Below are 22720 nucleotides of genomic sequence, written 5' to 3' on the forward strand. Positions count from 1 at the left end.
ACCATCTTTGGCAACTGTGCGCCAATGGAACAGACCAAGGGCGCTGCGCCCCCGGGGGGAGGGCGGAGGAGCTCGGCGAGCGCCCCGGCGCCCCCACAGCGCGAGGGCCGCGCCTTCCCACCCGCACCACCGGCCGCCTCCTTCGCGCGGGGTGCGCGGCTGGCGTCAGCGCCACCGCGAGCCGGGCCGGGAGGGGGGCGCCGCGGCCTCCTCCTCCTCCCCTCCCGCGCCTCTTCCTCCTCCTCCTCCTAGTCCCGCGCCTCCTCCCCCGCCGCCTCGAGCGCTCCTCCCAGCAAGGTGGAGTCTGGGGTTGACGTGAGTGGATCCACATGGTGCGGGGCTGGAGAATAAAGAGTGTGGAGTTGAACTCGTGCCATTGTAGTGACTCATCTCGGGCAGAGCGCAGGGGTTCGGAGCGAGACAGCGAGCGGCGCTCGGCAGGGACAGAGAGAGAGAAAGGGGGAGAGATAGAGAGAGGGAGGCGAGACGCGCGAGGCTGGCCCGTCCCGGATCGGGCACGGGGTGCAGGTCACTGCGACGCGGAGCCACGTCCCCCGCGGCACCGCTCCGCCTGGAACCCCACGGCCGCTGTCCCACCAGCCCGATCCGGGCCGCCCTGTCCTGAGTCAAGTGTCCGAGGCTCCGGGAAACTCAGGCGGCGAGTTGGCCACAGGAAGTTTATTCTCGGGCTCCTGTCGAAAAGGAGGAAACAGAAGTTTCTCCCAAGCGGCAGCTTTTCTTTCTTTTTCCTTTTTTCTTTTTTTCTTTTTTTCTTTTTTTCTTTTTTTTTTTCCCCCTTTTGGCGCCCTGTGAGATCGGGGAGGGGAGGGTCCCCCAGAGCTGCCGAGCGACCCCCGCCGGGCTGCTAGTCTTTCCGCGTTGCCCAGTTTTCTCCAGCCCGTGGGTCCCGGCCGAGCTCCGGCTGCGCGCGGGGGCGGAAGGGCGCGCGCAGGGGAGGGACCGAGGGACGCGCCGACTTTTTTAGAGGGAGGGACCCGCTGGACGACCGGTTCCGCGGAGCCTGCAGAGCAGAAGCGAAGTGCGGTGCGCGGCGATCGGGGGCGGGGGGATCAGTTCCCGGGTGTCGCCGCCTCCCTGTCTGCCTCGGTTGGGGGACCGTCTAGGAGCGAGGAGCGAGCGCGCAGCGGACTGTGCGCGGCGGCAGCGGCGAGGGCGGGGAAGAAAACCACCCTGTTTCCTCTCCGGCCCCTACCGCGGATCATGTACCAGGATTATCCCGGGAACTTTGACACCTCGTCCCGGGGCAGCAGCGGCTCTCCTGCGCACGCCGAGTCCTACTCCAGCGGTGGCGGCGGCCAGCAGGTACGTGCGGGCCGGGGTGCACCTGGCGGCTCGGGCAGGCTCCTACCCTCTCCTCTCGCTCCCACTGCCTCCAGCCCCTAGCTTCCGTCTTTTCCTTTCCATGGCCAGGCTAGAAAAATACTTAGGGGCCGCCGATGTAAGTTGTGGGGTCTTGTTTTGTTCATCCCACATCATCATCATCATCATCATCATCATCATCATCATCATCATCATTATTATTATTATTATTATTATTATTATTATTATTATTATTTAAACAAGCGGAGAGTGGGCGTGAATACCAATAACACCCCCTCCTCCTTTTCTTTATTATCCAGAACAGCTCCTGGAACTGCAGGTCCCCTCCTGGAAGCCTGTTGCCTCCTTCCAAGTCGCGCTTCCCTCCCTTTTCACCTTCCCCTTTCTTGGTAGTGGACAGGCAAGGAAATCTTTGCACCCCCCCCAAGCCCCTCCCAACCGTCAAGGACCCTATAAGGAAGGCTTTTTTAACCCTTCCTTCCTTCTTCTCTTATCCTTCAGTCTTGGCTGCTTTCTGAAAAGGGTTGGGGACTCAGAAATATGGTTGTGCTAGGGTTGCCTCTGGGAATTAGGTGCGAAGGTCAGGAAGGAAGAAGCTGGCTTTGATTGGTTCTTGACACTACCCCCTCAGCTTCCGGCAAGGGTTGGACTGTCCCAGGGGACAGAACCTTGAGGGGTTTGGGGGTACCTGGAGCAAAGAAGCTGACATAGAGAAGTGGGAAAAAGAGACATCACTTGGGATCCTGAGTGCTTTTAGAAGTAGAAAAACAACTCTTTCTAAAGCAGCCAGACTGATTTGCACTGGAGGGATTGTGCCTATAATGTGTGTTTTCTATAGGTACCAGGCAGGTATGGGGGGGGGGAGTGGTGCTGACTTGTATAGCAGCAACTGCGTTCACTCACACGGTCCTCTGCTGCCTGAAGCCCACCTCGGCCAGCATCTGGGCATTCCTAGCCAAGTTGGCTGCGGCATGAGTTACTCCAGAAGGCCATGGCTATGGCCATGGCTTTGGCCTCCAGAAGTCAACCAGAAAGGAGGTCAGGGAAGTTTCAGGGAGGAATGGACTGAGCTGGGAAATATAATAAGAACATGGCTCTCTTTGTAATCTGAAGAGAGGGGCGTCTCTCAAAGTAATGTCTGGTGAGTCCTTCCAAATGGCTTGTCTGTGTTGTTTTTTTTTTCTCTACCCCCCCATACCTGCTCAGCACCCACTGTAGAGAGCCTAGTCTGCACTGAGGGTATGGTCACTGGATCCTTAACTGCCGAGCACCAGAGTAATGAGTGTAAACCATATCTGGAAAGTTGTTGATTACGTTTGCGTACAAACCAGTTGGTCATTTGTGTTCAACCCAAACTTCATTCACCAATGGGTTTAGAGTCCTTTATACCTGCTGCACCCCCCAACTTTCCAGTTCAATAACCCCACCCCATGTTCCTCTTCTTCCCCAGTCAACATAGGAGTTTGCATTTCTTCTGTTCCCTCCACTAAGGAGACAGTGAGCATAGACACAGTAGTCTCCCTGCCTGGCTCCACTCAGACTCTGGGGCCTGCATGGGAAATCAGACCGGACATCGGTGCCCCAACTGAATAATCTGTGTCACTAGGGCTTTGAGCCCAGGATGTGAGCGAAGGCAATTCCCTGTTTTGGACTCAAATCAGACAGGAAACCAATGCTAGGACGAAGGAAGAGAGCTCCATCCAGCAGTGTGTAATGGGGCCTCATTACCCAAGCAAAAAGCAGCTGTTGGCTAATTCCTAGCATGCTGTAACACATGAGTATTTTGCAATTAGCAGCAACCAGTGCATATGGGATTCTCAGGTCTGGCTGCCCGTTCTGCTCAGCAGCAGGAGCTCGAAGGCTTTCAAACCAAAGGGATTGGCAAGGCAACGCCGCTTTAGCCAACTTTCAGCCTGGCCTCTCCGCTTCTTGCTGGTGTGGGAGATGAGCAAGTGGGGAGGGGTTTCCCCTCCGCACTCTGGCTTTCTACAAAACTCTTCCGTGGTCCCAGTGATAGGCCTCAGCATTGGCCACTTCCCAGGTCTGTGCTCTGACCCCACCCCGATCTGGGCTCAAGGTAACTTTATTACAAGCCAGATAAAGTCTGTAATCGCCTATGCTCCCAGCCTCCTTCACCGGGAAATTTCTCCAGCAGTTAGCGCCTGGGCCTTCCTCCTTTGGCATATTACAATGGACCAATCATCGTGAGATGTTCCTGGTTTTCCTAGGGCAAATGGATACTACTTTTTCCCTGCTCTCCTTGTTTGTGGGGTCCTAAATCCCCCATAAATTTGCTGCCCAGCACTTTCCCCCTCCACATAAGGCCCTGGTCTTAGCACCGGCTTGTGGGCTTGGAGGCAGACAGCTCTTTGTTAAGACCTCTGCTTGGGTATGTATTTGGCAGGAACTTGAAACATAAATATTTCCTGTTGCAGCTATAATCTCAATCTCAAAGGTGAATCATTTAATTTTCTTGGGGGTAGTTGTGTATGCCTCTCCCTCCTGGATTTTGCTTTGTTGCTATTTTCTTTTTCCTGGGATAACACCTCCAGATTTATGCGGCGCTCCTTGGCTGTTAGGGTTTCAGAGCCCTGGCATTACGCAATCCAGCCAGTTACACAAACATAGGTCATTTCATAACTTGTTTTCATCAGCCAGGCCCCCTTCAAATGAAAAAAACAAAACAAAAAACAAGACACAGAATTTTTCCAAGGCTGCTATCTGTTTCTAGATTACTTGTGAGAATAAATCAAGGACATTTCCTTTTGGAATCAAGGAACGTCAGACTAGCCTTCTCGCCCTCCCGCCCCTTTTTAAAACTGCCACGGTCTCCCACCAGGTGTGCGCACACAGACACACGCACACAAACACACACACAATTCCCCATAGTGAACTTTTGCCAACTGTACCAGGCTGGGGCATTCCTCACATCAAACTTTTTTACCAGAAATGACTGTGATTGCCCAAGTCAGCCTCAACCATACCTCTCTAGTGCCCCCTACAGGACATTCTTGGAATAACTATCCTGGGAATGTATTTTTCCAGTCTCAAGAGTGTTAAACTTCGTTAGTTTTCCAAATTCTTACAATTTCCTGCCTATTTAGGTCAAACAAACGCATATATTTAACAATAGCTAACTATAACCGGCTTTAATTAAAAGTGAGTTTCTTTTTAAGAAAAAAAAAAAATTTAAAGAAGAGCCAGGCTGGGAAAGGCTTTTTACTGTTCGCTAGGGTGCCCCCCCCCCCCCATGGTGTTTTCAAATACTCAAGGATCGTTTTCTGTCCGTGCTTGTGTGGGGGATGGTGGGAGAGTAGGAGATGCAAATCAGGGGTCTGGTGCTTTTTCTCGTTTTTGTTTTGTTTTGTTTTGTTTTTTTCCTTGACCTTACAGATGTTGTAGATTAGGATCAAACAGAACGTTATCCCAGGAATGTGCCTGTTCCGTTGATTCTTGTGGAAGCGCGCTTCACTTTCTCATCACCATGGGGTGAAGTAGCAGTCATGAACTGTCTGAGTGGCAGCTGAATTTTCCTTTCCAAAACTCTCAGTGCATTTCTATTATTGTATCTCTGCCTGTCTTATTATTCATGCTGAATATAAAATTTGAGGGCTTGAGGTGTTTTTTTTTTTTCTTACTACAAACACACCAGAGCCTACACATTTAAATCACCCATCATCATCACCCCTGCTGTCTCCTCCATTCTTGCTGATTATGGGAGCTAGAGACTTAGTTGAACGCTGTGGCTGCAGGACTCAAAGTTTTGGGTTTTGTTTATTTGCTTTAATTATTTTCAGTGTATTTAGAAAATTCTTCCTGATAACAAATGTTTCCTTGAAAGGTGAATTTGATATTTGAATGTTACCAAAAAGGTCTTTGGAATTAAGCCTGACCTATAAAATCTGAATGGACAGGCTGGGGTCTGGTACAAACCCCGCAGCTCTCAGCCTCCAGAGTCCCACCAGGGGAAACTCCTTCTGTTCAAAGCCAACAAAATGGACCCTTGCTGACAGCACCCTTGCATTGATGCCTTGGACATTTTCTTCTCTGTTAAACAGAAATAAATATATTGGTTTTGAGAATGAAGAAAACCAACTTTCTGGTTGATGTGTTGAAAAGGGAAAAAAAATTAGCTTCATTGCTGGGTGGACATGGCTCATCTCTATTGTACGAGGTCAGTTGTGACTGCAGCATATGAAAATGATGGCAGCTGCTCTGATTGAGGTCAGTATATCTGTCCCAAAGCTCACTTGGTAACTTGACCCTCCTGAGCAAATTGAGTAAGTGACAAAGCTGAGTCAGCCTTGTCAAGTGGCCGACGGCACCAGGCAGCCCTGAAAGAGGTGATGGGGCTCTGCCTTCTTGCTGGAGCTACAGGGGCCACAGGTTCATGTCGTTCTGACAAGAATCAAGAAGGACCCGGCCAAGGGCATGGGCAAGAGGATGGTCTGACTGACTGTGGACATGGAGGATGGGTAATAGCAGAAAAAGGTTCCAGGGTGAACTCTCCAATGTTTGCATAGTGTACAGAGTTTAGAAAATCTGAGTTATTAGCAGCAATTTCCATTGTGACATGAAAGGCATTTCCTTAGAGAAGAAAGGTCAGAGGTCAAGATGACGGCCAAAGTAGATGCAGTGCTCAAGGCTTTGGAAGGCATCTGGGTTTAGTGAGCACAACGCTTGTCTATAAAGTGTGAAGGGAACACTTGACCTTAACCCTTTTTCTCCCCCAAGCCAGTCTTCTGGGATGTTGGCATTTTCATTTTTCTATGTTGAGACTGTAGAAAGGAGAAAGGCCAGTTCCTTCCTAGATGGCTCACCCGCCTTCCTGGTGGGGCAGGTTCATGTCTTATATGGTTGGGATCCAAGAAGGACCTGGCCAAGAGGATGGTCAAGAACACCGAGCTTGACTTCTGCTTAAATTCTACGTCTGCCTAGCTCAGGACTCTGGGAGAGGCTCTGCCTAAGCCGATGGGGATGGTGGTCTAAACTCGTTCTGAGACTGTTCAGCAAAAGACTAGGTATGACTCTTTCTGAACCCAAGGTCCCATTATTGAGTCCTATTTTCCAAGTTAGCAGGTGCTGGGCTGTGAGATTTTGATCTCTGATTGACATCATATTAAGTACCCCTTTACACCCTAAGCACAAAATGCCACTGAATAAGATTGACGTCCCCAATGCCCAAAGGCCCACGACAAAACTTGTAAGGGTTTGAACTTTTGCTCAGGGTCTGGAGATCCAAGCTGATGAGCTTGGCTTCCTTGGGTTTCTTGGCTTCCTGGGTTAGAAGGGTTATCTCTTTGTTTGTTTGTTTGGCTGGCTGGTTGGTTGGTTTTTGCTTGCTTCTGTCTTCTCTTTTGCTTCCTTCCAACCTGAACCTAGGAGACCAAGTCAAGTTCAATGGAGCCCCGGCGATGAGCGCTTGCTCACATATTCTGTGTGGATACTCCCCTGCTGTAGTTGGTGGAGTAGAGTTGTACCACAGATGGTATGGCCCAGAAAACTTAAAAGTATTTGCTGTCTGGCTCCTTAGGGGAGAGCTTGCCAGCTTTGGCTCTGGGAGGTCTGTGGGGGCCATTTGTCCTTTTATAGACATTCACCCAAAAGTTGACAGGGAGATACAGTATTTATTTTTTAAGAACTTGGAAGCTCTGGCAGGCTGGAACGCCATACAGTCCCCCAGCATCTTCAGTCCTGTCCCCAAAGGAAGGGCTTCCAAGGGGCTTACAGCACCCCAAGAGAACTCGGTCCCTGTTACCTCTTCAATCCATCCTGTCACTGCCGTCTGTACCCCGATGTCTGAGCATCACCCCGATGTCTGAGACTGGAGAGCTGTCTTGGTTTCTTTCTCCTCAGTGTGGACTCCTTCATGAGAATCGTGACTCTGTGCCACCTTTACAGGACATTTGGGTCATCCTTGGTCTGTTAGCATAGGACGATGTCAGGCTAACTTCGGAGACCACAGACTCCTAGCCTCATCTTCTCTCTCTCATCCCAGCGTCACTTTCCAAAAGACATGTTTGGAGTTGAGACAAGACCCGTCTGCCAGATCTAATTGAAACTTTTGTGTGTCTCTCCAAGAGGCTCCTTTGGAGACAAAAGCCTTCTTTATCAGGCCTTTGTCCCCTCTGGGGACAGGACATTGTTTTTCTTGCAGTTTGGAGCCAGCGTGTTATCCAGATGGCTTTACCTCTGTCTGAAACAAGGTGTACATGGGATTCAGAGGCAGTCATTACCTCCCGCCTTGTTTTTATTGCTGCCTTGTTTTGTCTAGACCAAGCCATCGCTGCACGGAATCTGGCTGCTGTCTACCGGGAAGGTGTGTGTGTGTGTGTGTGTGTGTGTGTGTGTGTGTGTGTGTGTGTGTTTGAGGGCCTGAGAGGGACTGGGAGGCACCTGCCCATCCCTGAGGAATCTTACTCTTCCAGCCAGCTTTGGGTTTTCTGCTTCCTTCCCCAAGCCTAAAACAGGCACACTGTTGTTCTTTGGAATGAGCGTCTTTCTTAGATGCTTTCCTGAAGGGAGAACTGGCGGCCGCCCCCCGAGGAGGAAATGGTCACATGGATCCAGTGCACTGGGTGCCCCTTCTATCTGAGGACCTGTCTTGAGGGAGAGAAATGGAATTCAGAGTTGAGGACTTCCAAAAGTGGGGAGCTGGCGATTCTCCCAAGAGCTGGCCTGTGCAGTGTTCTCAGACCTATATTCGGAGGGTGATGGGATCCTGCTGATGGCAGCCAAGGCAGCGATGGTGACGATGTGTAGTTCCTTCCATTTGTTTGGGGCAATGTTTTTCTGCCCTGGTTGCACATTATAATAGAATCTCCTTGGAGTTTGAAAAAGTACCTGTAATAGAACTCCACCCCTAACCAATTATTTTAGACTCTAATGATGATGCTCTGACATTGGTGAATTTTTTTTTTTTTTTTTTTTTTTTTTTACAAGCGCCTCAGAAATATTCTTAGCCAGGGCCAAGAACCACTTACGTGCTCTGCAGCCCGTGATTATGGTAGCTGTGGCTTTAATCCCTGCAACAATGCAGGAAGTTCAGAATCAATACACTCCCTTTTGTCCCAGAACTGAGTCCTAGGTGACTGGCTGAAGGCAGAGCACAGCCCCTATGCCTTGTCTAGTAGCCCCAGAGAGAGATGGCCGTCTGGACCTTAGAGCCATGTCTGCTGCTCACAGCACAGCTCTATCTTCTCATAGCCCGGCTCTAGTCACCCGCTTTCCCCACTTCAAGAAATTCTTACCTTCTTTACACGCACCTGAATCACATGGGCCGTAACCCCCCCCAACCCCACCCCCTGATGCCTCTCCCTCTCTCCCTCGCTCTCACAGTACGAGGGACTGAACTGAGGTCCTTGTGCATGCTAGTCCTTTTTCTATCCTGAGACAGGATCTCACTAAGTTGCCCAGGCTGGCCTTGAATTCATTTTGCAGCTCAGGTAGGCCTTGAATTTTTTTCATTATTAATTAATTCATTCATTAATTTTAATTCTTCTGCTCCAACCTCCTGGGATAAATAATCTTGAACCACCATGTCTGGCATACCAGTTTCATTTCAGTCAACTCTTGGATCAAATACAAAAACAACCCTATATAATTCCGAAACTGGCTAGGCTGACCAGAAGCCACTGTATTGGGCGGCTTCCCTGGTAAAATCCGAGAGCCCATTGCACTGGGCGGTCTTCACGTACAGGGGCAGTCTGGGAAGTGAGGCCGTCATATTCTTCCACAAAGACTGGAGTCAGGTGGGTAGCAGGATGGCAGGTGAGGAAGGCTCTGCTGGCTCTGTCAGGTACAGTGGGGATGGGCCTATAGGCTTCACTCTATTTTCGTACTAGGACCCGTGATGTTATCATCAAGGGTAAAAACTGCAAAAGTGGCCGCCACTTCCAATTCTTCTAGACTTGGTTGTTCTGACTAGACCGGGCGGGGCTACCATAGTTCCTGGGCTAATGACAGCAGGATTTCCTTTTGAGTGGAACTGATCTGGGGACCTCCTTGGTGAGGGGGAGGGCTGGAAGGGACCCTTAGCACAGAGTGGACTCCAGCACTTGGGGCTGGGTTTCGAGGAAGAAAGAAATGCTAGAGAAACCTTTGTGGCACCATGTTGAGAGGCTCCTATCTTGGCCATGCTGAACTGGGATTGAATTCTGATGCCACTGCTTTGCAGCAATAAGGCCTTGGGTAAGTGGCATCGTCTCAGACTGGCTTTGCATTTACAAGGAAGATAATGTGGTACTTACCTCAGAGGAAGAATTAATCGGTAATCTAGGCACGACATTAGCATGCTGTTGCTCATTCTGGAAGTGCTGTCAATTATGGCTGTCGTCATTTTACCCATGAGACTAAGGGCAAAGTTGCAAGACATATTCTTGTGGGCACAGATCACCTGAGGATGGGATCTTGACTGGGTCTATGGCGCGCCTTCTCCTGAAATGCTGAAAATGAAATGGGCTTCCCCTCTTGCCTCTCTCACTTTCCAGGCGCTGTCCTGGAGAAGAGGCAAGGCCAGCTGTAGCCATCCTGGCAGTAGGAAAGATGTGCTAAAGAGAGACACTTGTGACCCTCCCTGTGACTTTCAGACTGTTGAAACAATGGTCCCCCAAAAGACTAGATTTGTCCCAGGAATCTCATGCTAAGAGAAGGAAGGGCTATTGATTCCCAGGAAGGAATCATATGACAACCTTGCAGGACAGACTGGAGACAGCGCTGATGGACAGGGCTGCTGGCTACGCATGCCTTTTGCCCTCTATTTAAACATCAACCTTATGTCCTGATCCCAAAGACAGACTTGGAAGTCACTAGGCCTCTTTGTTCCTTTTCTTCATATGGTCACGTTGATTAAATCGCCCCCCCCCTTTTTTTAACTTTCCTGTATTACTGTTTAATTGGCTGACTAGGGACATATGCAGAGCCTAGCTAGTTGGGGCTACTGGGGCCCAGGCTCTGACCGTAACACCTCCAGTAACAGAGTAGCTGAGGGGCCCGAACTATTGTGCTTTGATGCGCCACGTTGTTGGATTTTAAATAGAAGGCTTCCCACAGGTCGCAGAGGTCTGCAGTATAGTCCTGACATAAATTAAGAGACAAAGGGAAACCTCTGAGCTGGCAGCACCAGAGTGTTCCCACAGACACATTTGTGAGCCCAGGTAGATAGATGTGCCGATGGCAGAGATAGACACTGTGCATCTGCCCCAGGCAAGATGCCAGTGAAGAAAAAGGAGCAGGTTCAAGACAGCGATAGGAAGTCTGGTTGCAAAAGTCAGACTCATGGGCTTCAGTCCCACCCACTCCTAGTAGAAGCACCAATAAACAGAGAGGTGAGGATTCAGCCTTCTCAGCTTGACCTTGATCTGATGGACTAGGCTCCTTGGAAAGTGACAGAAGCAAACACAGTCTACTTGGAGTGATCGCTGTTGATCTACTGGTGTGTAAATCTCTAAGAAACGTGTCCTGAGCCAGTACCCTGGGGAATAATTGGTAGGTGACTCAGAGGCCCAGAAGACCAAGGTGAAACATCCTGCAGATATGTGCCCTGGAGGGCTGCAGGGTGAATGTGAGCAGCTCGGCCTGGAACGTGTCCTGGAAGTCACTTGGGAGCCAGCCGCATCCTCTCTGAGCCCCTGAGAATGGAGTCTTCAGGACTCCAGGCAAGGAGCAGATCTGGCACGTAGCCCAGGGATGGAGAAGAGCTGCTTGATTTTTGGCTGTGCGGAACGTTTCCAGGGAAGCCCACCTGGGACCTGACTTCGCCCTCGTGCCTTAACCTCTGCGTCTACAGTGTTTGGCTGTGGCCCTAGCTCTGCTCATCCTCTTCTGCTGTTTCTTGACTCAGCGTCATGTCTTCCTCCTTGTTTCAGAAGTTCCGGGTAGATATGCCTGGCTCGGGCGGTGCCTTCATCCCCACCATCAACGCCATCACCACCAGCCAGGACCTCCAGTGGATGGTACAGCCCACGGTGATTACTTCCATGTCCACTCCTTACCCACGCTCGCATCCCTACAGCCCCCTGCCAGGCCTAGCCTCAGTCCCTGGGCACATGGCTCTCCCCAGACCCGGCGTGATCAAGACCATCGGTACCACTGTGGGCCGCAGGAGAAGAGATGAGCAGGTATGCCTCTGGCTAGTGAACGAGAGGTACTCTGGTAGCTGGGGGAAGGAAAGGCTCGTGAAAATAGACTGTTCTGTTGGTGTCTGAGGGAGATCTTGAATGGGAGACATCTTGTAGGTATAAAGTGAATGGGGACTGTCAGGCCTCCTACAATAGTCCCCTGCCCTGGGCCTCAGTGGGAAGCCACTGGGTACATACCATGGGACTAGGGCTGTGAGTACCCATATGGCTTTGCATTCTTCAGTGTCTCGGGCTTTAGATCAAAGCTGCAGCCCTTTTCCGGTTCCTGGAATGTACATTCCAGAAGTATAGTGACCTGGGGCCCCGAGGAGTCTGTCCAGCCATAGGGGGTAGATAGAGGTCACACATCAGGTTTCGCTTGCTTTTCCTCCTCAAGAGGTTCCGCTTTGAGAGTAAACTGACTTGAGAGGAAGGATGCGGGCCTTCAAAGAGCCTCATCTGTCTCCCACCACAGACAATACACCCAAGACCCAGACCTACCTGCTTGGATTCTAGGCTCTCCCCACAGGGCCATGCTACTGTGAACCCAGAGAAGGGAACCCTTTAGAAGCGCACTCTCCTTTTTAAATGCGAATCTGGTGACGCCTTCCTGCTGACTGTGGACGCCTTCACTCTAACTCCTGTCCATTTGTACTCCAGCTTCCCCAGGGTCCACCATAGTCTAGTACCACTACCTTCAAACACGGACCCCTGTGCAGAGTGATAGACCCAGAGCCAGTAGGCCCTAGACATCAACACTGGGGCTCCAGTGCAGGGCCCTTGGGGACTATGTGTAGTAGACACTGTAGTAAGGTTTCGTGGGTGTGGGAAGCCACAGGCCCCTTCCGGGGGCTTCCCATAGTCACAGTTGCAGGTGCTGTGGCAGTGACCACACTGACGTTTGTAATTTTTCGTCCTGTGCTGAATCCGTAGCCATCGGATCTCAGCGTCATAGCCATCAACAGGAAGATTGTTCCCACGTATGCATAATGCCAAGGCTCCTGTGGGCTGTCTACCTCCTCCTACATTCAGAAGCTTCCTTCTGGAAAGGGCTCTGAGGACTGTGCCTCTGAGTTTTTCCCCTGAGCCCAGCTCATAGATAAACTGAGGTGTAGAAAGGAGGGCCCTACCCAGAGTCACACTGAGTTAGTAACAGAGACTGGGACCCACCACTTGGATGTGGTGGATGGATGCTTTAGGAGCTGTGTTATCTAGGTGTGCTTCAAGACCGGCTATCTATCTGGAGACACCCATCCTTTTTGTGGTAGGGAAGAAGAGAGCCAATCAGAGGACCCCTGACCACATCACACTCTTTCTTTGCAGCCACACTCTAGAACCTTGACTCCGGTTCCTGGCTCTATGGTCTTGTCTGTGGCTTGTCCTCCATCCTTTCCAGCTCCCTCTCCCCCCCTGGCTCCCCGCCCTGTTTCCACTCTTAGGCTTGTCCCAAGAGTCAGCTTGGTGCCTCATGACCTCCTCAAGAGCCTGCCCAGGAGGCTCCTCTGAGCCCAGGGTGGGGACTGAGGAGAAGGGAGGGGAAAGCGTGTGTGGCTTGTGGGTGGGTCCCTGGTGATGTTAACAACACTCAAGCTGTAACCACGTTGATCTCACCACCCCAGAACATTTCCTATGTCGACAGTACCCGTAGCTGCTCCACACCTCCCCAGACAGGGAGAGACAGCTAAGGCTAAAAGTTACCGAGGTGGGAGGAAGCTGCTGTGGACCAAGCCTAGCATTTTTATTTTGTTATTTTTCTCCTCAGCAGTAAAGGAGAGCTATGTAACAGGGGAAGGGGGGCAGAAGGAGAGGATGCTGGGCCTTCCATGGCGTCCGGAGACATGTGAAGAGACCTCAACCCAGGACTGCCACAGGCTTTCTTCACCCCTGACTTTGCAAGGCAGGTCTGGGAGCAACAAGTGTTCAGGTCTTAGCTGAGTGGTCTTGTGACCCTCTGGGGTCGTCTCTATGTAGATGAGATGGCCTTGTCCTCTTTAGTGCTTTTCTTTGCTGCTCATGACATCATAGCCACAGACTGCCGGTGTGGCAGAGAGCATTCTGGGGGGGTCCTGATCTGGGGGCCCAGCTTGCACAAGTGGCTTGATGCTCATAGTGGGGTCTGTAGTTAGGTAGCATCTCTCTATGGGATGGCTTCAGATTCTTCCCCCCGCCCCCATGTGTCCCTTGCAGGCAGGACTCAGGTCCTATCATATTTAGAATCTTTTAAGCCCCTAGCAGAGCATAGGCACACAGTAGGTATGCATCCGTGCATTGGCACACAGTAGGTACACATCATTGCATAGGCACACAGTAGGCATGCATCAGTGTCTGATAGCTGACAGGAAATCTTGCTGAATGGGAAGGTCTTCCCTTTATCCTGTGTTGTGCTTTGACCCATGGCCCTCTCCTTGGTAGTGTGTCTCTGACCAGTTGGCAGGAAGAAGCCAGTTCCTGAACTCTCTGCAGGGGCCTGCCTGTGGTTCACAGATCAGCCCCATCTCCTGGAATCATATGTCACATAGAAGGTCACTGCCAAATAAGCAGAAAAGGTGCACAGTGACGCTTTTCATGCCTAGTCTGCTGCATTTCTCTTGCCCAGCCCAGCACTGTGGCAGGCTCCCAAGGAGTCCTCAGGGAGACCTGTAAGAAACTGGCCCTCAGGTTGCCAGAGGGAGTTGGGAATAGAGTGGAACCCATGGCCCTCCCATGGGTGGCAGGACATCGGTTCACGGCCCCCTCCATGGGTGGATCTTACCTGTGTGGAGACTCTACATAAGCAGAGGTGGGTGAGGAGGCTTGCAGAGCAGGCCAGTGATGGGGAGGGTGGTTAGCTCGCTTTGGAGGAGGCCGCTAGAGCAGGTGAGGCCAGGCCAGGCTTGCTGGAGCAGACTCTTCTCTGGCTTAGGCTCTGAATCAGAGCTGACAGACAAATCCTGCCCTGGTACAGGGCCATTGAAACCCTCACCCACTCTTGCTCTACTATCCCTTTAAACATACATCGCCTCCCGAGGCAGATCCAGCAACAAGGTCCCCCCAGGCAGCCACATGGTAGTGACCTCATGACCCGGGGGACCTCTGAACCTGGCTACTCCTCTTCCCTCTTTCCTCCCCTACCCAGTCCTAAAAGGGCAGGTTGCATTCCCTAAAGTACACCTTGCAAAACCATTCCCACCATTCTGACCATGACCCCTTGACCTTGGCCTCTATAGCTGTCTCCTGAAGAAGAGGAGAAGCGCCGGATCCGGAGGGAGAGAAACAAGCTGGCTGCAGCCAAGTGTCGGAACCGTCGCCGTGAGCTGACGGAGAAGCTGCAGGCGGTGAGGAGCTGTGTGTGGTGTGGGATCGCTCCGGGTGGGCTGGGGGCTGGAGGGCTCTTACCCTTTCAGTTCCAACCTAACACATGAAGCACCCTGTTTTGAGTCGGGTGGGAGCAAGCATTCTCGTGCAGACAGGTCACCTGTCAGTTGGGTTCTGTTTTCTTGGTGCTTTTTGCCTATCCTCCGTCGGCAGGAAGGTTTCCCACCTCTACATCTTCATTCCGTCTTTGTGAGTCACTCTCCCATGCTCCCTAATTGCCCAGACCCGGGGGCCCCCATGCTCCTGCCCCTCCCTCTCCTCAGCTTGACCTGACCAAAGTCACGTAACTCTCTTCTGTGTCTGGCCCTAAAGGAAGGGCTGAGCGTCTGGTAGAGGAGGTCCCAAGCCAGGGCTGACTCCTGGGATAGAATGCGCTCAGGGAGATGAGCCTGGAGATTGTCAACTGGCTAGTAGAGAGATTGAGAACTTATTTAATCCTTCCAGGTACAGTTTATCTGCCTTAAGCTCTGTTTCCTTCATGCCTCAGCCCCAACTTTTGGCCACATCCACTGGAGTATGTATTTGGTGAATCCCATGATCCCTGTAGACATGGCCTACGGGGCTGTCAGAGGAAGGCTGGAGGCTAAAGTTCTTCCTTCCCAGATGAGGCAGATCAGGGAGGCAATCAGCCGACCACCACGGGATGCTCCTCAGCAGATCCCTCCACTGCTAACCATTCTCTTATCACAGTCAGAGGAGCCCTGCCTCACCGCGCCTCGCCTCACCTCCCAGAGGGCATCCCTCACCACCAGCCCAGAACAGGTCCTCCTCCCTACTTTCCTCCCCTCTTCCCAGAAGTCTCACACTTCTTTCTCCCCTCCCCCACGTCCTGACCCAGCTACCCAGGCCCCTGAGCCACATCCTCCACAGGAAGCCTCTGACGTTCATCAGACCCTTGAGACAGGTGGAAACTTTTTTTTTCACTCCGGAATATACCGAACTGGGCTTAATGAAGCTCCTGCCCCTATCTCTGCATTTGTGAATGGGAACCTGCATTAGAGAAAAAAGTGGAGAGGAGGCTAGCAGCGTACCCCTTTGCCCCCCCACAGCCGCTCCAATCCACCTGCACTGCGGTGACTGTTCTGTGAAGGAGGGGAGCTGAGGCCTCCACCGGTGAGCCTGGCATCCCCACAGGCTCTCACAGGCCACCAGGTGCCCCTCTGTTGGGCACATGGTGGAGCTAAATGTATTCCTTGGGGTCTCTGATCTAGGGGCAAGGGCTTCAGAAACTAAAGCATGAGAGGGGGCACCCAGCAGGGATTGGCTTGGTGTTAATTACAAGCCAGCCACTGTCCGTTCCAGTGCTGGGGGGGAGAGGGCTGTACACAAGGCCCTGCTCTCAGGCAGCTTCTCGGTTGGGATCAGTGTCCACTGACGAGCTGAAATGGTAGAGGGGGAGTTGAGCAGAGCGCCTTGCTCTCTGTGAGTATCCTGCTCTAACCTGTCGGGAGACCCAAAGGTCACATGGGCACCACGAGGCTTGAGTGAAGCAGCACAAAGGCCTGGACTTAGATGCATTGGGATTCGAATCCGGGGAACTCTCAGCTAGCTCTGTAACTTTGAGACCAAACGCCTCTGAACCTTGGCTTCCTCATCTTCAGGATGGGCTGATGATAACATCTCCTCTCGGAGGCTTGGGAGGGGTGTGAAAGGAGATAATCTGTGAAGTGCTCAGCGTAGTGGCAGGCGTGAAGTTAAGCGCTCAATTACAGCAGCTCCAGATGTTAATTCACCTGCCCTGCACAGCGACTTTCCTCCTTCAGAAATAAAGAACCGTGAGCCACCGTGTGACTCACACCCAGTTAACTCTCTGGCCAGGTGTGTGAGTCGCTTGTGGTAGGGCTCCTGAGGACACTGCAGATCTCCCTTTCTTCCTTGGATTGGGACCATCCCTCAGGCCAGCCTGTAGGCCTCTGTCCCTCACACCCTTCTTTCCCCCATAGGAGACAGAGGAGCTGGAGGAGGAGAAGTCTGGCCTGCAGAAAGAGATTGCTGAGCTACAGAAGGAGAAGGAAAAGCTGGAGTTCATGTTGGTGGCCCACGGCCCTGTGTGCAAAATCAGCCCCGAGGAGCGCCGCTCTCCCCCAACCTCTGGGCTGCAGTCCTTGCGTGGCACAGGCGGCCCTGTGGTGGTGAAGCAGGAGCCTCTGGAAGAGGATAGCCCCTCCTCCTCAGCGGGGATGGACAAGACCCAACGTTCTGTCATAAAGCCCATCAGCATCGCTGGGGGTGGCTTCTACGGCGAGGAGCCTCTGCACACTCCCATCGTGGTGACCTCCACACCTGCCATCACTCCGGGCACTTCAAACCTTGTCTTCACCTACCCCAGCGTCCTGGAGCAGGAATCTCCTGCCTCGCCCTCGGAGTCCTGCTCCAAGGCTCACCGCAGAAGCAGTAGCAGCGGGGACCAGTCTTCAGACTCCTTGAACTCCCCCACACTGCTGGCCCTGTAACCCCGAGCTCCTCTGGCCTGGAGGAGTCATCATCGCCACACCCTTCCCAGGGACCAGCACCTTGAAGCACTCCAGGGCCATGAGGGCAAAAGGGCCAACCCTGGCTCTGGGGATCCAATGGGACTCAGTGGTGAGACACTGTTTGATCTCTTAAAAGCCCCGGGACACCCCTCTTCCTCATTCGTCTCGCAAGCAAATCTTCTTTCTTGAGAAGCCGCAGAGAACTTGGTTTGGTGGACCCAGACATCTCTCCCGCTTCTGAAGCGCCCGGAGCTGGCCCAGATGGTTCCTGTCCCTTTGTTGCTCTGTTGTCTCTGGAGTGACGGTGTCCTTTCCTGCCCCACCAAGCATGCTCGGTGCCTTTTGGTTTCCCCTCCTTCCCCCAGTATCGGTTTCACTCCCTGTGGGTTTTTAATGAGATTTGCCATGACATTTCATCTGGGTGGTCCAGATATTAAAGCGGCTTTTCTTTCTGGAGCTGGGGAGCAGGTGACTCTTCCACCGAGACGGACATGTCCCGAAGGGGCAGTCAAAGTGCAATATTATTGAACCTTCCCTCCCTAAACACCCCAGTGCACTGCTGTCACAGGCCACCGTGGGCTCCCCGAATTCTGCAGGTGACGCTGCCGTCACTGGGATGCGCCAAGGACCTTTTGCCCCCCAGTCTCGGAGATGCCCATCTCTTTGAGGATCGGCTTGGCCAGAAGATGGGGTGTGAGTGCGACAACCAGGGCATGGGCTGGGTTTGCCAAACGCCTAATTACCAAGGCAGGATTGGTGCCAACAAAGCCACATGGCTCTCCCAGTGAGCCTCCCTTCACCTGGTGTCTTGAGCTGGGCGTCTCTTGTAATTACTGCCTCGCCGTTCTGCCTGCCCCTGGACCCTTCTCTCCAGACCTGGGTGGCACCCCTTCCTGGAATCCACACATCACTCCAAGGCCCTGCTGGGTTCTGCCCGTCCCCAACTCTCATGGTGACACCGTGGATATTTAATGAGCATGGGATATGGGGGGGAGGGGTTGCAGGAAGCTGTGGTAGGGATGGTTTTGGCAATGGAGGTGACCACAGGTACCTAGCTTCCCCTGGCTGCTGCTTGATCAGTGAGGTTCAGGAGCACCCCCACCCCTCTCCGTGGTCTCTGCCACTGATGAATCGAGTGCTTTTCCTTCCATGATCCCCTGGGACCACTCCAGAGTGACCTCCTGACCCAGCAGGCCAGTCTGGAGTCATTGGTCTCAGCCAGTCCTGCTAGGGCTTGGAGTGTCTATGCCATTGCTTTCAAAGCTAGTGTGTGTCCCTTCCCACCGCAAAAGAACCATCCTTCTCACGGGTGTCTTGGCCTCTAGCAAGGGCACAGCCTTGCCCCCACCTCCTGTCCCTTCCTCCCCACTGCATGTTGACACAGGCTCGGGAAGTGGCGTCTGGTCAGAACTGGTTTCTAGCACTTCTGCTCTAGGTCCTTGCCCACCTGCCTAAAACCATGTTACCTGGATCAAAGCCCAATGGTAACAGTCTGGCTTTTGAAAGAAAGGATAGTAGCTTCATAGACCTCTGCCCTTCTCAGCCCAAGTTCACATGTGCTGGCCACGTGTAATCCCATACCCAGTTACATGCGTGCAGAACATGCAGGACACAGGACACAGGAGCCATGTGAGAAGCATTTGTAGCCCAGCAGAACTGAAAGGAGCAGGGCTTGGCTAGAGGGATGGAAGGAGAACGGTATGCTCTTTCCTGTATGCCTTGGCGCTTACTCTGCCATTCTCGTCTCCCAGAGCCTCTGGGAGGAGACTGAACAGGTGGCTTCCTGGCCTCAGAGCCCTGCTAGAAGCAGAAGGCAGCCGAGCCAGGAGTAGAGGATCTGGGTAACTACCCTGGGAGATCTCAGCTGAGAAGCTGAATCATCTCAAGCCAAGTGGGAGCGCCTTTCCTCTTGCTTATAGGTATTTCTGAAATGAAGCTGCTTCCTGTTCTTTTATTTCCCAAAACCCCTTTCTGCTTATAGCATGGATCCCAACCCAGATCACAGGCCTTTGACTTGGTGTCCCGGTTGGACACTCCTAAGACCCCCAAGTCTGGCTTCTGGTTCAGATTTCAAGCTGTGTTGACATCAGTGCCAGAAAGCATGGCCAGCTAACCCGGATCTCTGAGGTCATCTTCCTTTCTGACCTGCTTGCTTTGTCCTACAAGATTTCTTGGCTTGTCCAAAACAGAGATTTCGGGGTGGGGATCGGGGGAAGGAGGGGATGGGAGCTGAATATTTACACCTAAGCTGTGGGTATAACCTCGGTTCGCTTCCGTCTGGCTCGCTGTCCAAGTTCAGTCACATACACATCGCTCACACAAGTGCTCCAGAATCAGGCGCCTGGCTTGCTGGCCTTCCTCCCTGTCTCCAGTTCAGGGAGCAGCTGCAGTGAGGGTGGGGCTGGAGGGAGGTGTTTTGTGCTCAGGCAAGGCACTGTATCTCCCACGTGTGTCCTCAGCTGTCCTGGACTTGGGCTGGACTGTGAGCAGCCCTGGGTTGGTTATACGGCAGGCACTACTTAATCGGCAGGCATGAAACACGGCCTTCATGGCCGCCAGGCCTCTGTGGGAGCAGCCCTTCCCCCTGGTTAGCTGTGGCACAGGAAAGAGCGTGGAGCCCAGGTGAGGCTCGGGTTGTTGCCTGGAGCTAACACCAAGCAGCTGGTTCCCCAGGGAGGTTTTCGGGAAGTCAAGACTGCTGCTTTCATAGGCTAAGCATGCCCATGGTGGTCAGTCATGGGAGCATTTCCAAGTGAACAGTAAGCAGAGGCTGGTGCTTCCTCAGGAGAGAAAACCCTGTCTGCTTCGCTTAACGCCAAGAAGAGGGACAGACTATCTGAAGCACCTGGGTTCATTTGTTCCCATTTTTCCAAGAGACTGAAAGTGTTCCTTGAGATGTTCCACTATTTATCTTTCACAGTGACTTCCTTCCCTGGGAAGACATTCATGTGGCCTCTTCTAGGAAGGAAAAGAAGCACCTACTTCGTGCCGGGCTCTCTGAGGCACTTTTATATTTATCCTCTTTTAAGATGGGACTAAGGGTTCATCTCCTAGAAGGCTCCAAGTAATGGCTAAACAAAACCACTAAGGGACAAGAGGGCTTTCTTCAAAGACCCCAGGTGGGAATGCCTTCAATCTGGAGGTCCTCAAAGACTCATGCCCTGCAGCATCTGCCCCCCCCAGGCTCCTCCCCACTCAGACTCCTCCCACCCGGCCTGTGCTCCTCAGGTGGCTGAACCGGCAACCTGAGTTCTCCTAGAGTCTGTGGACCAGTAAGATATGTAGTGTGTGTGTGTGTGTGTGTGTGTGTGTGTGTGGTCTTCTTTTTAAAACGTAAGTAAAAAGGTCTTGCGGCATTCTGCTTGAGTCATCTTGGTGTTCATCTTCAAGCCAGCATCTCACTATTTATTGGCAGAGGCGTGTGTGTGTGTGTGTGTGTGTGTGTGTGTGTGTGTGTTTATGCTAGTGTTCTCCTGCAGCTTTTTTTTTTTTTTAAGGAAACCAATCATGCCACTGCCTAAGTTGGCATTTTCTCATGCTTCTAGTGTTTTGGCCATGCCTCACTAAAATGTCTGTACTGACTCAGTGCTGACATCATGTTCAGGGAGGAGCTGGGTCAGATTTTGACAGAGGGTATGGGAAGAGAGAGGGGAGAAGAAATTGACATTTATTTTATTATTTATTTTAAATGTTTACATCTTCTTTGTGTTGTTCCAAGCCTGAATAGAAACAGATAGCATTAAAGTACTCAGTTCCTCCCCCCACCCCACACCCTGCTCTCTCTACCCCCTTTTTTCTAACTTAGGATAACGATGCTGTATTTTGTTTGTTTGTTTCTAAAGTGATTTGTGGACTTGTGCTGTATAAACTGTATTAAAAGGTTCTGTTTTTAAAGATAAATTGTCATTCCTCTGGGGACAGTGGCTGCTAAGAAATCTACATTGTAAGAGAACACAATGAAAGACCCTGGCCCTGTCTCTCAAAACTTAACTTTCTCTGTATGATTTAAAAAAAAAAAAAATTTCCATTTATTTTACTTTGTGGTTACTTGATTTTGAGGAAGAAAATATTCAACTTTGTACAAAGACTAGGTATCAGGGTTTCTTTGGCAGTGGGAAGTGTATATATCGTGTTTTGGTATATAGTAGAAACTCAAGCTTTGTGCATCTGTGTTTGGGATATGACAATGACGTGGAGTGAAATCTGCTATTAGACCCTGGAGACAAATGAGTTGTAACAAGGTGGAATTTTAATTACCTTTGTGGGCACCTTTTGTCCCCTCTTTTTAAAGTAATGGTGATAGGGCCCTATTGGAGGGTCTCCAGGCCAGGACCACATGCTCAAAAATCTTTGTATAGTTTTAAATTTTTGAGGAGTATCTCCGCTCGGAAGCATCTCTGGTGGTGTGTGTTGTGTCGTTCTGTGTACTGTATGTGACACAAGCCTACAGTATTTGCACTAAGAAAAGCTTGTTAGGAGCTCGCTGCTATGGAGGAAAGAACATATTAATACCTGTTTTCCCTCGGGGTTTGTTTTTGTCTTACGTTCTTGTTGTTGTTAGCTTTCCCACTTTCCACTGAGTAGCATTTTGTAGAATAAAATGAATTAAGATCAAAGAGCCTGTGGTACTTGCTTCCCCCCCCCCCCCCGCTCCGACCCCACCTTCCCCATCTGTCCTGTTACTTCACTCCTCCTTCTGTTCTACTCTGCCTCTGGCCCCTCGTGGATGAAGTTGGGGAAGGGGGAGCTCACCTCAACCTTGGGCTGCATGGAGGGTACCTCGTGGCCCTTCCCATCTTGCTGTTCTGATCTTACCCCCACCCCTTCCCACCTGGTGTCAGGGCCCAGTTCTCAGCCAGCTGCCAACGACTGCCAAGGTGTGATCCAGCATTTTGTTGGGACAGGTTGACTCTGGAAGCCCAGAAATCTTCAAAGGACCAATTAATTGTACTCTAAGGTTGTCATGGTCAGACAGATCGAAGGTGGAAGGACCCCTGAAACCAAGACATGCAAATACGTGGAGCATGGACATCTAGATGCCTTTGGAAAGTCACAGGTTGTCAAGAATGGAATGTTCAGCAGTGACAGGGCAGGCGCCTTGTTCCATAGACTACTAAGTGACGGAGGAACGTCTTTCAATGTGTTCCTTCCTTTCCATCTCAGGGCTTGCAGAGACAAACCCAGCATTAGTTAAAGCCCACAGTGCATGGCAGTGGCTTATTTACTACTTATTAGTAAAACAGCCCTAAAAACACTGTCATTTACTTTGCTCAGCATAGACTGGGGGTCAGAGGTGTCCTGGATCCTATACCTGCCTCTAATAACTGATGGAGAAAGCCATGGGCCCTCTTGCACCTAGGCTCTTCCCTGTGGAGGCGGGAAGACATACCTGCATAGGAGGGCTTAGAGACGGCAACAGGAGCCTTCCACTTC

At 51.7% G+C, this 22720-nt stretch overlaps 1 protein-coding gene across 1 annotated transcript; it reads left to right on the forward strand.

Annotated features, from left to right (window-relative positions):
* The first annotated feature begins 369 nt into the window (after positions 1-369).
* Fosl2 (FOS like 2, AP-1 transcription factor subunit) lies at positions 370-21903 on the forward strand. The gene is made up of 4 exons (XM_055627190.1): positions 370-1323; positions 11208-11459; positions 14666-14773; positions 16757-21903. The coding sequence occupies exons 1-4, from the start codon at positions 1222-1224 to the stop codon at positions 17264-17266; spliced, it is 972 nt and encodes a 323-aa protein (XP_055483165.1). The 5' UTR covers positions 370-1221; the 3' UTR covers positions 17267-21903.
* Positions 21904-22720: the final 817 nt, after the last annotated feature.

Source organism: Psammomys obesus, unplaced genomic scaffold (genome assembly GCF_907164565.1).
Source record: "Psammomys obesus unplaced genomic scaffold, mPsaObe1.curated_primary_1811, whole genome shotgun sequence".
Classification (NCBI taxonomy): Eukaryota; Metazoa; Chordata; class Mammalia; order Rodentia; family Muridae; genus Psammomys; species Psammomys obesus.

Bases quoted from the DNA above. Each gene is read 5' to 3' on its own strand.
- Fosl2 (XM_055627190.1), top strand. From the start codon at position 1,222: ATGTACCAGGATTATCCCGGGAACTTTGACACCTCGTCCCGGGGCAGC. The intron at 1,324-11,207 runs GTACGTGCGGGC...TCCTTGTTTCAG, and splicing joins GCGGTGGCGGCGGCCAGCAG to AAGTTCCGGGTAGATATGCC. The intron at 11,460-14,665 runs GTATGCCTCTGG...TGGCCTCTATAG, and splicing joins GCAGGAGAAGAGATGAGCAG to CTGTCTCCTGAAGAAGAGGA.